We start from the raw sequence: 14,348 nt of genomic DNA, 5'->3' as shown, positions 1-14,348 counted from the left end.
AAGAGAAATTGGGATGCTTTAGGCCGTGAGCAACCGATTAAAGTCTAAGGCAATTGCAACGGTGGCCGGAGGTCGATTGCGAGTCGGCTGTGCGTAGTGGAACGTCGAAGTCGAAGGCGATACCAAAGTCAGGAGCGAAGCTGAAGCCGAAAACCAAAGGCAGGGAGGCAGAGAGTCGAAGCTGGAGCCGGAGTTGCAGCCGAAGACGAAGTCGCCTAGCAGGGGCTAAGCTGGTAGGCCTGGCAAGGGGGTGAAGCGGAGTCGAAGGGGGCAAGAAACTGTCGGTGGGCGGCGTGGCATCGGGCGACGGCGACTGCCAGGGCTCCCGAGGGGCGAGAGGAGGCCACCAATGACGGCAGTATAGGGGCAATGGAGGGCAACGCACCCAGTCAGCCTTGGCATGAATTGAGTCTAGCAATGCGAAAGTAAGGTTAGCAGGCGCATTAGCGCCGCGTCCAGCTAGTTCTCCCCGCTTGCAGCCAAGTGCATCTCTCCGGAGTGCCGGCCCGTCCGCTTATTTTACCGTGGTAGGATTTTATCTCGACCCCGGACCCCCGAATCACCGCGTTCTTGGGCCGTGCGGACGAATTAACCGAGGGTTCCAACGTTGTCGATGCTGTCCAGCCGATGGAAAAAAGAATCACGAAAAGAAATTTGTCTGGATAGGCAATTTCGACAGTAGAGAAATATCCCTCTATCCACCCGTTTCTCGCGGGTCTGACGGAGAAATGAGTCGCTGCTACTATGTTGGCATGTAGCACACCGCGACCGTAAAACCACAAAACCCGAAGCTCGGACTGGTAAGAGTTTTCCAAAGGAGCTTATCGATCCGTCGATCGGATTCAATTTCTTCCGAGTTTACGCCTTCCATCGATGTGAATAGACGCGAAGAAGGATATCTTGCGCGATAGCCTAGCTTCCTCTGAAGCGAATCCCTGTCGCGTGGAATTAAACTAGTGCGCGAGGAAGATAGGATTAATCGACATTTTCGCACCACCGCGTATCGTCGATGAAGAGACAGATGCTCGCGTTTTCGTAAAACATTCGCGTGACTCCACCACGGAAGCGAACCTGGTAGCGGAAATAATTACCCTTATTTATCTTACAGTTACTCAAACAGGCAGTCCCCGTAACAATGTACCATATTCCCCCGAAATTTAGCCGAAAATTACAAAGCCAACAGCGAAAACCGTAGTTCCTTTTAAAGATGGATTAAAATTTCGTCTGGAGAAATGGTAACAACTTTTCTGTCGATCTTGCACTATAGGTAGACCTTGAGTAATCGCCACAAACGCGTTGCAACGGAGCCGATAAACCGTTCGCTAAATCTTGCGACATCTTTGCCTCGCACTAGGACATAAATTATTCATGCTCGTAAAAATCTCAACCTTGCGATTCTTGGTGAAATCCGTGGCGGCAATAACGAACCGGACGTACCATAAATTTCCACGAAAATACCTTGACGTTCTTACGTGAACGCCGGTCATGGAAATTCGATTGGATAGGAAAAGATTAAATCTGTTGCGAAGTAAAATTCGCTAGAGAGAGGGCCGAAGAGATCGTGCGAAGCTGCATAGCCAAGCTGGTGCAGCCGATGCAGGCGATCGTGTCGGAAAAAGAGCTAGAGGCATGCAGGAGTAGAAACGGGAGGGTGGCGGGGCAGAGAGGTAAAGGAACGGAGAGGTGGTGGAACGGAGAAAGAGGAAACCGGAGAGAGATAAGAGCAGATAAACAGAGACGGACGAATAGCGACGCAAATGAACGCTGGAGAGGAAGCGAGACGGCGAGAATGCAAGTCGAACGAGGAACGAAGTGCAACGTCCGGTGGTGGGGGAGCTAGTTGACGATGGTGGGGACGGCGCGCCGCTTTTGAAAAAACCGCAAAGCTTTAAGAAGGCGCGCGGTACCCCCCACCCTCGAGTACTACGCGAGCAACTAGCGGCAGACATAGACAAGCCTCGCGCTTACTATTACTGGAAAATAGTTGGATCGAAGTGGTCGAGGATCGCGCTGGAAAATCCTCCAAGAAATCGATCCATCGGTGAAAGTGTTCTGCGCGCAGCCGAGGTCGGCAGGTTTTAACGGAAGAACGTTTTCCGATTCGTCGATCGTTCCGTGAAAGATGAGATTACGTCCGCTCGGTCACGATCGCCGTCGGAAAAACGAACAACGAAACGAACGACGATGCACGCATCGTCGAAACTCTTCGATGGAAAATCCAGAGGGGAAAAAGCACTCTGCGTTCGATAGAAAACCGCGCGAGGAACGTGGGAATCGAAAATCGGCCAACACTTTGTTAAACGAAATTTTGGAGATCGTCGGACGTCGTTCGTCGTCCAAGTGCTGTGTCGTCGATTGGAAAATTCGTTTCGCTCTGGATTATTTTCCGCCAATTCCACACACGACGCTATTTTCGCCGACAATCTTTTCCATCGACACACAGACGAGATCGAAACGAGGCAGAAACCGAGAGTACCGAACGGCAAACACTTTGTCCACTGAGCTTGATCAAAAGTGGCAACTGAGAACGCTACGTCCTCGATGATGTTGACGCGGACCCATCCTTGGTAATCCTCGATGTGCTGCCACGAACGAAGGGATTTCGTAGAAATCCAATTACCACCTTTGGAATTGGGCACGCACCATTGCCACCCCGAAAACGTCACGAAACTCAACCTCGCCGATGTCCAGTCCGCAAGAAAGAAATTAAATTTTCCGTATCTTCGTGGTTCTGCTCGATCTGCGCAACTTATCGTCGCGAGGAGACTGACTCTGGCAAAGAAACGAGGAATTGTGTTTCGATGATGAAGTGCGCGACGGTGGATATCGTGGACGATTTACCGCCACGATTAAAACGCGAGAATATTTCCAAATCGAGATAGTATTTTTTCCAGTCATTTGGTAACGCGAAATTTATTAGATTCGCGGCCCAAGCAGAGAGATTTATCGCTCGGTTGTGCACGTGGCAATCGTTTAACGACGTTGCATAATTTATATCGGCAGTTTTGCCTTCGTATTATAATTTTAGGGGTTGAAGAGAAGGGTGGGCGCGTTCGATTGACGGGTAATTTATTACGTGACCCAACTTCCTGGTCACGGTGTTCTCGAAGATCGAGTGTTCAGAAATTGCTTTTTCGCGTCGTTGTAGTGAAAACGAATTTCTCCCTTCTTAACAAAACTTTTCCTTTTTATATTCCAAGTTCTTTCGCTCTTACAAAGGCCAATGGTCTCTTATAATACGCAAACTTCGTTATTCTGTGCAAAGTTCAACGTTGAATTTTAAGATGTCCAAGCATAGGTGATTCGAATAAACTTCCCTATATTTGCCGGAGCAAGAGTTGGTCAGAAGACGCCTCTACCGCAACTATAGCCTTATTCGACTTTCTTCTTACATCTAGAGGCCGTGCCTCGCGTAGCTCACCGTAAAAGGTCGTTTACTTCCCCCCATATGGAACCTTTTAAAACCTGTCCGCGTTATTCGATCACGATTATCGCGCTCTATACGGTCGATATTCCTCGAAGCGATGAGACGTTAGTGACATATTCGAGCTTGACGGGCTGAGCTTTGTAAACTCGACGATTGTAAAATTATTCAACGGCCTGTGTCGGTTCACCGCGCGATCCGCAATTGCATTTAGACAGGTGGCCACGTTATGACATGCCGAGCCTGTAAACCGCTTACCCTGGGTGGCGATACGCTCTCGGAGCACGTGGAAAATTGGATCGGGATCGTACGTATGCAGGCATTGTTAACATAACTTGCACGTGTGTCACGCGCCCTGTGTATGTTGGGCGCGTCTCTCGCACGTACGCTTGTTCAAAGGTACCGTCGGAGTCGGGGTTTTCGCGCATAACTAGCTCGAGTTTCCATAGACGCTTTCCTCAAAGCGAAGAATACTCTGTCTCTTGAAAGCTCGATAGTGTTTTCTCGCCGATATTATTTGGATTGTTATTTCTGGTACTATCGACGTTTCGATAGGGAACGACGTTGCATTTCCATGTTTTCACGTTTCTTTCGTCCTTTGTATTTTTCCTTGAAATTCAATTCACCGGAATAGCGTTTCAAAAATCAACACTCCAATTTGATCGTACACACGAGAAATCGTCTCGCGTCGAGCACACTGCGATAAACGAGTCAAAGGTTTCGAAACCCTGGCTCGGTATTCTTTCACTGGAATTCTTCACCTGAGGAACCATGTCTTCGCATCATTTGCGAGATTAAAGTGCAGTTTCAAGCACCTACCATGGCGGGCCGAGCCTGTGCCTGTGCCGTGCACGTCCGACAGATCTAATCTTTTATCGTGGCACGTCCCGAAATCTCGGTAATCGCACCGATTCTGCCGACACCCCACCGTGCCTACAAACCAGCAAACCACGTTTCTTCGTCCTTAGGATCGCGAGTGCGAGTGCGTGAAATTTTATTGATTAGTTAGTCAAGTGATACGAAAAGTCCCGAAGATAAGAAATAATAAAGAGTATCTTTCTATTTGGCGCGCGAATAGTTGCGCAAATAGTTCGACGAGTTGCAGTTAAAAGTGTGGTGAAATGTGAGTGAAGGAGTGAAACGTGTATTACGAATGCGCTTCAAAAGGGTTACATAAAAAATAAGAGAAATCGAGTTTGGTACATAGGTGAAAAATATAGTATGTTCATGTAGGACGTTCACATTCTGCGCGAATCTACTGTATTACCATTTATCGCCTGAAACATGGACAGAGGTAAGGCACTACCGTCAAATAAGGAGTATACGATGAAAAATAGAACGAGCAGCTATGAACGAAACTGCGTCATTGATTAGAGGACAGTTGGTAGCTTCGTAACAGCGTAGTCAGATAACATCTTCTATTTTCTTTAGGGAGCGTTCGCCCGTCCAAAATTGCGAATTAATGTTGCAAGGGTTAAAGAAGTAGGTCGAACGAGAAAGAACGAGGGATGGCTGTGATTAAACTATCAAACGGGGCCGTAATAGCCTTCATACGTCAAACGAGATATTGGCTGACGCGCTTAGGTAGACACATTGTCCTAAGATGATGCGAATCTTCCCGATCTACCATGAGTCCGTGGAATCGACTATGTAACTACGTTAATGCGAGTATAAATTCACCGCGGTGATCCCTTAAAACGACCCCAGCAATCCCGTAATACCTTTCCTAGGGAATAGAGTAAGATAAAGTTATTTGTGACGGTAGAATATTTGGATCAAATTTACCTTGTAATTTATCAAACTCGATTCAATTACGAACAAGTTTGAAGCGAAAAACGTGACAAGCCACATTTTCCGTCTTTTATAGAAGAGCAACTTTAAAATTCAATACGTTTATACGTGTCGCATGAAAATTATCTTTCCATTTAAATATAATGGAATTAACATACGACATAATATCTCGCCATATACAAATTCAATTACATTATGCCAACTTTTACATTTTACTTTTTTTAACATGTCGAAGTTTAGCTCACTGAAATAATCCCACTTTATTCCACTTTATTTCTTTTGAATCTGACGCAGCAACTTCTCATTCAGAATTACTCGAAATCGTATTTTCAGTTTGAAACAAACTTTTGAGAATAGCTTTTTTAAAAGCCGTCCGACGTAGAAGCAACGTTAATGATCGAAAGGCGAAAAGTCGAGAGATTTGTCCGTAAATGGGAGTATCGCGTAATCGATTCTGGTTAGAACGATGCTCGAATTTCCTGCATGCAAATCGAATGCAAGCCTGAGCCGTACGTGCCAGACGAGGATACCCACGTTGCTTTCGACCTGCCAGACCAACTGACACATTGGAGAAATCAGTGCACCGTAGACTGTAAATCCGGCGTCTATCCAGCGACAGATCGTGGTTGCATCGATAACTATTCATAGCCTCAAGTTTCTCCTAGCGATTGTGATCACTGCGTAGTAAACTGACTCGGATTACGGGACGTTTCTAATTGTTCGTACGCTAGCGTGAATAGGCACAGAAATAATTAGATTCCGTCAGCAGAGGGTACGTCGGTTTTATCTGAAATAAACCGACGAAGCAAACAAACAAATTGACTATGAAATATTTGTACGCGAAGAACAAGCGCTTAATTGCTATGATATTCTTGAGCCTAATGTATCGCACGATCTATGTTGCAAGGCCATAAATAATAGAGCGCGCGGAAGATAACGCCAGCATGGTAACGAAAGCCGTGCTTAGATCCGCATTTAATGAGTATTTATCGGTATTAAAACGATTACACGGATTACCAAGCTGCATATGGTTCACGAACAATTATACGTTTTGTCGTAACGATCGAAATCCGACGATAAAGGCCGAATGAATTAACGAAAGGACGAAGCATGTTTAGCAGGGTGAGTTCTAAATATAAATAAGTCGATAATGGTAAATCTACAAGAAGTATTACTCGTAATCTGGTCTAACGTCGTATAATTTGGCTTCGAATTACGAAAAAGTCAGGATAGATAATGAGAGTGCAAGCTGGCTACTTAGTAACTCGAGCATTAGAGAATGATGCACGGCATAGAAAGGAGTGCGGTGAGTGCGCGTCGCCATCTGGCATGCATTGTACGCGTTTCTGTGGATAATCATGGGCCGCGGTGTACTTTGTGCAAAAGCGTCGTTTCCATTCTTGAATGCCGCTCGTTACGGATTTGCGGTCGCAGCCTCGTTTTCTTCAGCGACTCGTTTGGTCCGCGAGCACACGGCACAACTCCGGTCACGATAATATTTTCGGTAGGAACGCGATGCGGTTTATTCCCCGTTTCCCTCTTAGAGTGCTTAGAAAGAGGTAAATTTCGATCGTTTAGCGAACGCCAAGACCGAGAGCAAATATTGGCACGGGCCACCGACAAAGAGATTTCGACTTAAAGATCAGAAAAATCGCGGCCAACTGCGAGCGACGCCAATGCAGCGGGTGCCCTTATGCCCTACGGGTTTCTGCTGGGCGGGCAAACGGTGGCAAAAGGGGCGGACAAAGTGCTTCACAGCCGGTGAACTTTTGTGGTCCGCCGCGGCCACGTAAGAATCGAGGACGATGTCTTTTCGTTTCGCGTTTCGTTTAAAAAGGCTTGGGGGAACCACGTTCTTCCACTGCAAGATGCTTCTTTCATGATTTCCCGACAACTCCTCTCCGACCTCGTTTCGATATTTTTCCTACTAAATGTGCTTAAAAAAAGTCTTTTAAAACTGAAATAAAAATAATAAATGTATTTTTGTTGATATTCTAGTTTCGATGCTAGTTCACAGCTGCAGAAGTGAATATTTTGATATATTTATATAATTGCGAAGATTTGTCAAATCTAAAGATATAACATCTTTTAGAAATAGCTCATTCTTCGAGCGTACATGTTTCATAAGGTAATGCTACGAACGATCATTAAAATATTCATATCCTTTTTTGGTGCAGCATTTCGCATACCCAAGAACGAAGTAATTTTATTTTCTCGAAAACCAACCCTCGTCGTTTAAACTAGACACCTTTTAGTCAAGAAGCCCTCCTCTTTTTCCTTTAGTTGCCCGCGGCGTCGTTTTCGTTGTCCGATCTGGTGTGCTCGTAAAACGAGGGAAAGAACACTGACGTTGCGAAAAAAGCGAGCGTTGAGCGGGCAATTTCCCATTTCAGCTGGAGCGCCACATTTTCCTTGACCCCGACTACGTAATGTCGTACGTCCATTTACGTCCCGTACAGCGATTCGCATGAAAAACCAAGTATTCCTGCCTCTCGTTAGATTCTCGAGTCCCTTTTTCTAACACCTGCATACGTTTTTTAAACGCTAGCTCTCCTTCTCACTGTTCGTAGAAATTGCACCGCGACAAGATGCTAGGCACAATCCCAGTGGACTTGTCGAAGAGAGTAAGTCGACCGAAAAGTTTCAGAAACTTCGTTCCTATTTCTACGCGATCGTTGTACAATAAACAAACCGACGACGTGTCCTCGCGTGTCTTCCGTTGGTAATCTCGATGGACCAGAAAAAGGAAAAATCTTTGAACTAGATCGAGCACAACGTTGCAAAAAACGAAGTGTCGCTTTACGTTCCGGTTGGCGAGCGGCGCGCGATTAAACGACGCCGAGCAGGAGAGAAGCGAGTTCGAGGTAAGCGAAACACACACCGACAGGAAAGGTGGTTCTCTCGCGCAACTCATCTAAGCACGGTGACTGTTATCGAGCACGCGTGAAATTAAAATCAGGTCACTGCCGCTGACTGCCACCAGAACGACCGCTCTCGGTATTTTCAGCCCGACTTGAACGATCCTGCTTTATATACGTGTGTGATCGCTTACACTGGTCGGGAGCGGTGCACCGTGTCACCGAACGGTCGATAAAATTAATGGATAGCACTACGTATCGTAGACGGACGCTTTTTCGTGACGGTCCATCGAACAAACTATTTGAGTCAGCACTATTCTCGACATGTTATTTCTCGATGTTAAAATGGAATAAAGCCGAAATCGCACTCATTGATTTCCACCTTTCTAATGACGTTTCCTTCGAGAACTGGGTCAATGAAATTTCACGCAAAACAACTTTTGAAACATTTCTCTGTAAGAAACGTTTACGTATAAGGTTAAACGTCACCGCTGAAACTAGTCCATATATCAAACGCTTTTTCAAATCCATGCTTTTAGTTGCGAAGCTCCCTGGAAAATAAAAATTCCCTTTAAACTTTCCAGGCCAATAATTTCATGAAAGCAGGATTCCGAAGTGTGTATGACGGAGTCGAGATTTCATTTCACAAACTGCGGAACTCCATCCGGTAAAGGGGTTGCGTTTCAAGCGTCGTTGTGAACCTTGAAAAATGCCATTGGTGGCCTCCATTTCATCCCTACAAAGTACACATAAGCCTTCTAATTACCCGCCAGCTATGTTTCGTAATTGATACTCGCGGTTTGAAAAAATCTGCAACCTATGAACCCAATATTTTGCAATAATGTACGTATATTTAATATCAAAATCAAATAAGAGGGCAAAAATTGAAAATATAAAATCGATCCACGGTATATTAAATCTTAAACTTATCCCTCTCTAAAATATACGATCCCGTGTTCTCCACAATGGTTCGTAATGATTTTTCAACCTCGTTGATCCTAACTGCGAATGCACCGTTTAACGGAGTTTTTCCAAGTCGCGAGTCGTCTGGTAGAAAAAATCCATAAACGGATCATTCAGTGATATAAATGTTTGAAACTGCGGAAGAAGATAAGCGGAGGCGTCGCAGACATGAAAAGTCATCGTAAAGGGCGGGACGGTTGATCGTAAAGTTGAAACGAGCCGGGTGTTCAACGACGCGCGAGGCCTGTGCCTGCGAGTCATTTGACCCACATTGTTCCGACTTAAAGTCGATGTAGGGACCAGCGTATGTTTGCAATAGCCGCAGAGCGGCTACAACAACCAAGCATCATGTTCACCGTTAAAAACCGAATGCAAACCGCAACGACGCGACACGAAGCGACGCGACGTAGTGTAGAACCGTCCGTAGATTTCGGTTCTGATCGTGCGCCGTTTTTGCATATTCGATCGATGTCCGATAGGAACTCGTTGCATTCCGAACGAACGGAGCTTGTGTCAGCTGCAGTCGATAAATGGTGGCGCGTTTGTCTCCTCCGCTTTCCACGTTTCTGGACTATGCTCGTCACCAATGCACTCTTAACGCCGCGTTGATTTCAAATTTCCAATCGATGTATCTCCTTGTCGATTCGTTCACGTTCAACTTCGCGATCCATGAACTTTGACGCAGATCGATAAATATTTCGACGAAGTTTGCGCACATTTCTTATCGCGATCTCAACGTTAATTGATCGACGCAACGAATGTGTACACGGGTTCACGAAAATATTCGAACGCTTGTGGAAACTTGTCCCGGATACACTATACATGTCACGCGAAACATTTCGACACGAACCCAAAGAAGTAGATAGAAGTTAAGATATTTATTGGAAACATACGTATGCTTCATAAGAATTACAACGTTGTTTAAACAGCTAATTATATCGATTAATATTTTAATATTTTAATGAGATCATTTGTATCGCTAATTATATGATTAACCATTCATTCGTAAGTCTTTACGAAGTGTATATTCGCAATACATATCCTTTATACATATTTTCGGATTGATTTCAAATTTAATCAATGTAACCGTGACAAATAGCCGTCTCTCGTTATAATGTTAATGAAATTTCAAAATGTTTGATAAAGCACGTAATACGCGAATAGAAGGTTTCTACGAGTGTTCGAATGCTTCGACGCGCCACTGTACGAGGGCCAACGATCTGATCGACGCCTGAGCAATGAAAACCGAACGAGCAAAGTGGCTGCAACGAGTGGGCAGAGTTGGGCGCTAACTTTCGATTGGATTTGAAAGCCGGCCAAGTTGAAACCGACTTTCCAAATTCAAGCGGAAAATGTTCGCCAAACAAGGAGATACGCGAACGAATTCGCGGCGGGATTTATCGAGGGCCATTTAAAATATCACGATCCGCGTAAACGGGAAGAAATCGGCTTTTAAAACAGCGAGATTTCGTTTTTAAGAGGGATTTACTTTGGCCAAAAGGACCGAATGCTTTCTCCGGGGGCGAGTGTTTTCTTAGAGATACCAGGCCGCAAGCTAAATCGCAGATAATTACGTGGCCGTGCACAAACTTTGAACATAATCGTAACGCTTCATTCTCGCCCAACTTCGCATGCGTTTATCTGGAATATAATAGGCAGAGAGCGGAAGGGATTCGAGCTCACCCCGCGAACATTTCTTCGAACGTTTTCGTTTGCCGATTAATGGAGTAACCGGAGCGAAAAATGAGATTTCGCGTCGACAAAAATTCGCGTTGTTTCCGATACGAGCCAAAAAAAAAAAAAAGATAAAGATATTCCTCTGAATGCCGTTGATGCCGCATAATGGGAAAGCAATGTACGCTGTGTTGTTGTACGTGTCACGTCCACTCGCCGGGCAACCAATTCAAGGGAAAGTCCATTATATTTTTTCCTCCCATTCGCTCGCTACGAGCCGACATCCCCATCGTTATTTTCAAGCTGAAGTATTTGTTAAACCGTCGCGTGAACTCGTCAGTTTCATCGTGTTTTTGTTAAGGTTTGACGGATTGATTCGCGTCAACTATCGATCGATAAGGAAAAATATAACGCAACAATGTAGAGATTGGAGCAAGCTGTAAAATATCGTACCACGATTAGGATATGAATGTCATAATTTACATGTTATCACACGCAATGAAATTAATATAATATATCGTTAATATAATATAATAAGTTAATACGAACAATATAATATATTAATATGATACAAGAACAATTGTAAGGTCCGATATCATATGAAAACTCTCAATCAACGTTATATCTAAATTCTCCGTCGTCTCATCGTATTCTTAAAGTGTTAAAAATCACGTGCATCGCATTATCTTTTAAATTCGCCTGCATAAAGTTATTGTAACTTGGTTCTATTGTTGAAGCTCGTGAAGAAAAATGAGCCCAAAGTCAGGAGACAGGTTGGACCGAGATCAGCAGCAACTGGAGCGTGAGAATTCCGTTTTCCACGCTCGTGAACGTGGCTTGGTTTTCTAGCGGGTCGAACACGTTTTATTTATTCAACGAGCGCTGTCAAAATTAGCATCGTGCGCTACCAAATTATCGACGGAGGATCGATTTCCGAACGCGTCAGGGACACTTCTCGGCCGAGCCAGGTGTGTTCACTGACCTAAACCCTGACGATCCCTTGAAAATTGTACGGAATGAAGCTGGTGAACGCGAAGCGACCGGTAAACGCATGCATCTAGATAGCGGCACGTAATATACTCACGTCCTGGGCAGACAGAATCCTCGTGGCAGACTGAATGGTCGTGCTTCCCGAGTGGGGTCGATGATGCAAGGATTCGGCGGTATTGTCTCGAGAGTACACACTCCTATACCAGGGCAATCCACTTGAGCTGTCTCGTCTGTTTCGATATTTCCTCCACACGTGCCTGTGAAACAGAACAAAACCTCGTCCTTCTCTCAGAATACTCGTTCCCTATTCGTCAGGCTCAACTATGCTTATTCGTGTTTCCTTCATTAAGAGGCAAAACTTTGAATGTGATTACCAGTTCCACTTTCACACGCTTTGAAAACTGACAGAGATCTTTCCATTTTCTGGAGAACATTGCCATTTGGTTACTACATACGGTTCTTAAACTAAATTTAATTTTTAGTTTGCGATCATTAGACTGTGGATGTTTATGCGTTTAAACGAGCGCGGAATACATATAATACGAAAAACGTAGGAAAAATAGAAAGTGTACCACTCGTGGAGGTAATTACTTGATGAAAAGAAATCGCTATTTCGTTTTGTTTCTTCAATTTTGCTCGTAAAATTATAAAATATAATAACCTACAGTCTAGTAATTAGTACTTGGAATACAAATTTGGAAGCCATACCGTATTCATGGCGCTTCAAAAGTACAAGAAACGTACGTTTGAACTTTTATGTTGCAGAAAAAGAACAAAAATATGTACAACTTTCCATAATAGAGTTGATTCAATTTATATGCGAGCGATTCTATTTACACGCTCGCTACTATATGAAATATCTTTTGTTCGAAGTTTAAATCTGTCAGGTTAATATCACGCATTAAATTTTAACCATGTCAAAGAAAAAATCTTTTATAAATAACGCGTATCTTTAAATTTATGATGAAAGTCTCAGTCTTAATTACTGAATAATGAAACTTCACGAATAATATTCGTCTGAATTTCTTATAATACGAATTTAAATTCGGAGAAATTATCATTAAAGTCGATGGAAATGTAAATTTAGCGTGAAAAATTAAAAATATCCCCTATTCGCTAAGAGATTGTAATACCTTCATTTCAGGAAATTCCAAATTATTTAGTCATTTCATAGATTTATAAAAACAATTTTATGTATATAAAGCGTCAGAGACCTTACTTTTGCTCAACCAGACAATAATTTAAATTGATATGTATTGAAGAGGAAATTGATTCCTGTAATTCAATGTATTTAATGGAATTTCTCGAGCTCAATGTTGTCATTTTATTTCAGATAAAGCAGAGCACATTTTTTCATAAAATAGAGAATAAACTAAAAAAAAATACAATCGCCAGTCAGTAATTGAATTCCCGGTAAAACATCAACCAAAATCAAAGTGTAAATCCAAAAAACAATATACTAAAAAGAGCTTCGAGTGCAAAGGGTTGCGATCAAATATTTTTAAAAGGGCCGTATCAAATTAAAATAAATTTTAAAAAAAAATCAGAATCACGCAAAAATTAATTGATCTAATATTTGCAAAAGATTCAGTTAAAAAAAGGAAACGAAACGATCAGAGAATTTTCGAGTAGCAATGGACGTGTCTTCGCGAATAACGTATGAACTACGTGGTGCAACGAAAAAGTTACAATACTTAGCAATGAAACAGCCCTTTCGAACAGTTTGTCGACTTTCGATGAATCAGTGATAAACAGTGATTTTAATTAGTAATCATTTTCCTGCGTTTGAACCGCATTCGTACGTTTTAGTCCCTCTGGTTTATTTGCATAGAACGTAATGGCAATTATTTCGACAGGATATCTCGGAATCGTGCCATTACAGTATAATACAATTTCCATTGAAACAAGACCTGGTTGCACGAGCTTCGAAAATAATTTGAATACATCTACGAGCAGTTGAACAACTGTCGAATAAATTGTTCTCGTTCTACTGAATAGACCGGGCATAATCCTCTGCTCGTGGTCGTAATTTCAGCAATAACGCAGGATTATTGTTTCCTCCCTTGGCTACGACAAAAATTTGCGAGTTCCTGCACCCAGACAGATCCGTGAAATCGGTTTTTATTGCAAGGATGGCGTTAACACAGTCACGACGTAGGCCGGAGTTAATTTTTCGGGATCAAGAGATCCGGTGAAACCAGCGCTATTCTATTCGCGTATAGTCTACGCGACGATTCCACCGAGAGTGGAGTAAAATATTATCAGCTAAAACGCTGAAAGTCCACGTTGACAATACAATCTTTTACGCAAGGTATTTTAAAAAGTTGAAAGTTAAAAGTTTACGTTACCTCGATGGAAACGACAGCCTTCGTTGACTTTGCCCGAACGTTATCGCCGACGCATTGTAAATGGGGTGCAAGAATCGCGTGGGCTTAGATGTCGATACATCGTAAGGGATTAGAGATTACGTGGCAGCCAAGGCGACAATCGATCAACCCGTGAATTTCCTACGGAGGTAGGTGTGATAGTAGCAATGGTTCGACAGTGATCGAGTCGCGTGTGACGCGCACATCGGCTTTGTCTTTAATTGCCCCATTAATCAACGTCGAGGCTTTCGCTTTCGCGGTATAGCCACGAGCAGAGTCGTC

At 43.6% G+C, this 14,348-nt stretch overlaps 1 protein-coding gene across 1 annotated transcript in view; it reads right to left on the bottom strand.

The window, feature by feature from the left end:
* LOC138185690 (uncharacterized) overlaps positions 1-14,348 on the bottom strand; it is a 56,296-nt gene that overhangs the window by 36,655 nt on the left and 5,293 nt on the right. The window contains exon 3 of the mRNA XM_069124840.1: positions 11,795-11,957. Within this exon, the coding sequence (XP_068980941.1) occupies positions 11,795-11,957 (163 nt within the window). The remainder of the gene's footprint in view (positions 1-11,794; positions 11,958-14,348) is intronic.

Source organism: Bombus flavifrons, chromosome 12 (assembly GCF_040668555.2).
Source record: "Bombus flavifrons isolate JBK064 chromosome 12, iyBomFlav1_principal, whole genome shotgun sequence".
In the NCBI taxonomy this organism is placed as follows: domain Eukaryota; kingdom Metazoa; phylum Arthropoda; class Insecta; order Hymenoptera; family Apidae; genus Bombus; species Bombus flavifrons.
This window is presented reverse-complemented; position numbering and strand designations above follow the sequence as displayed.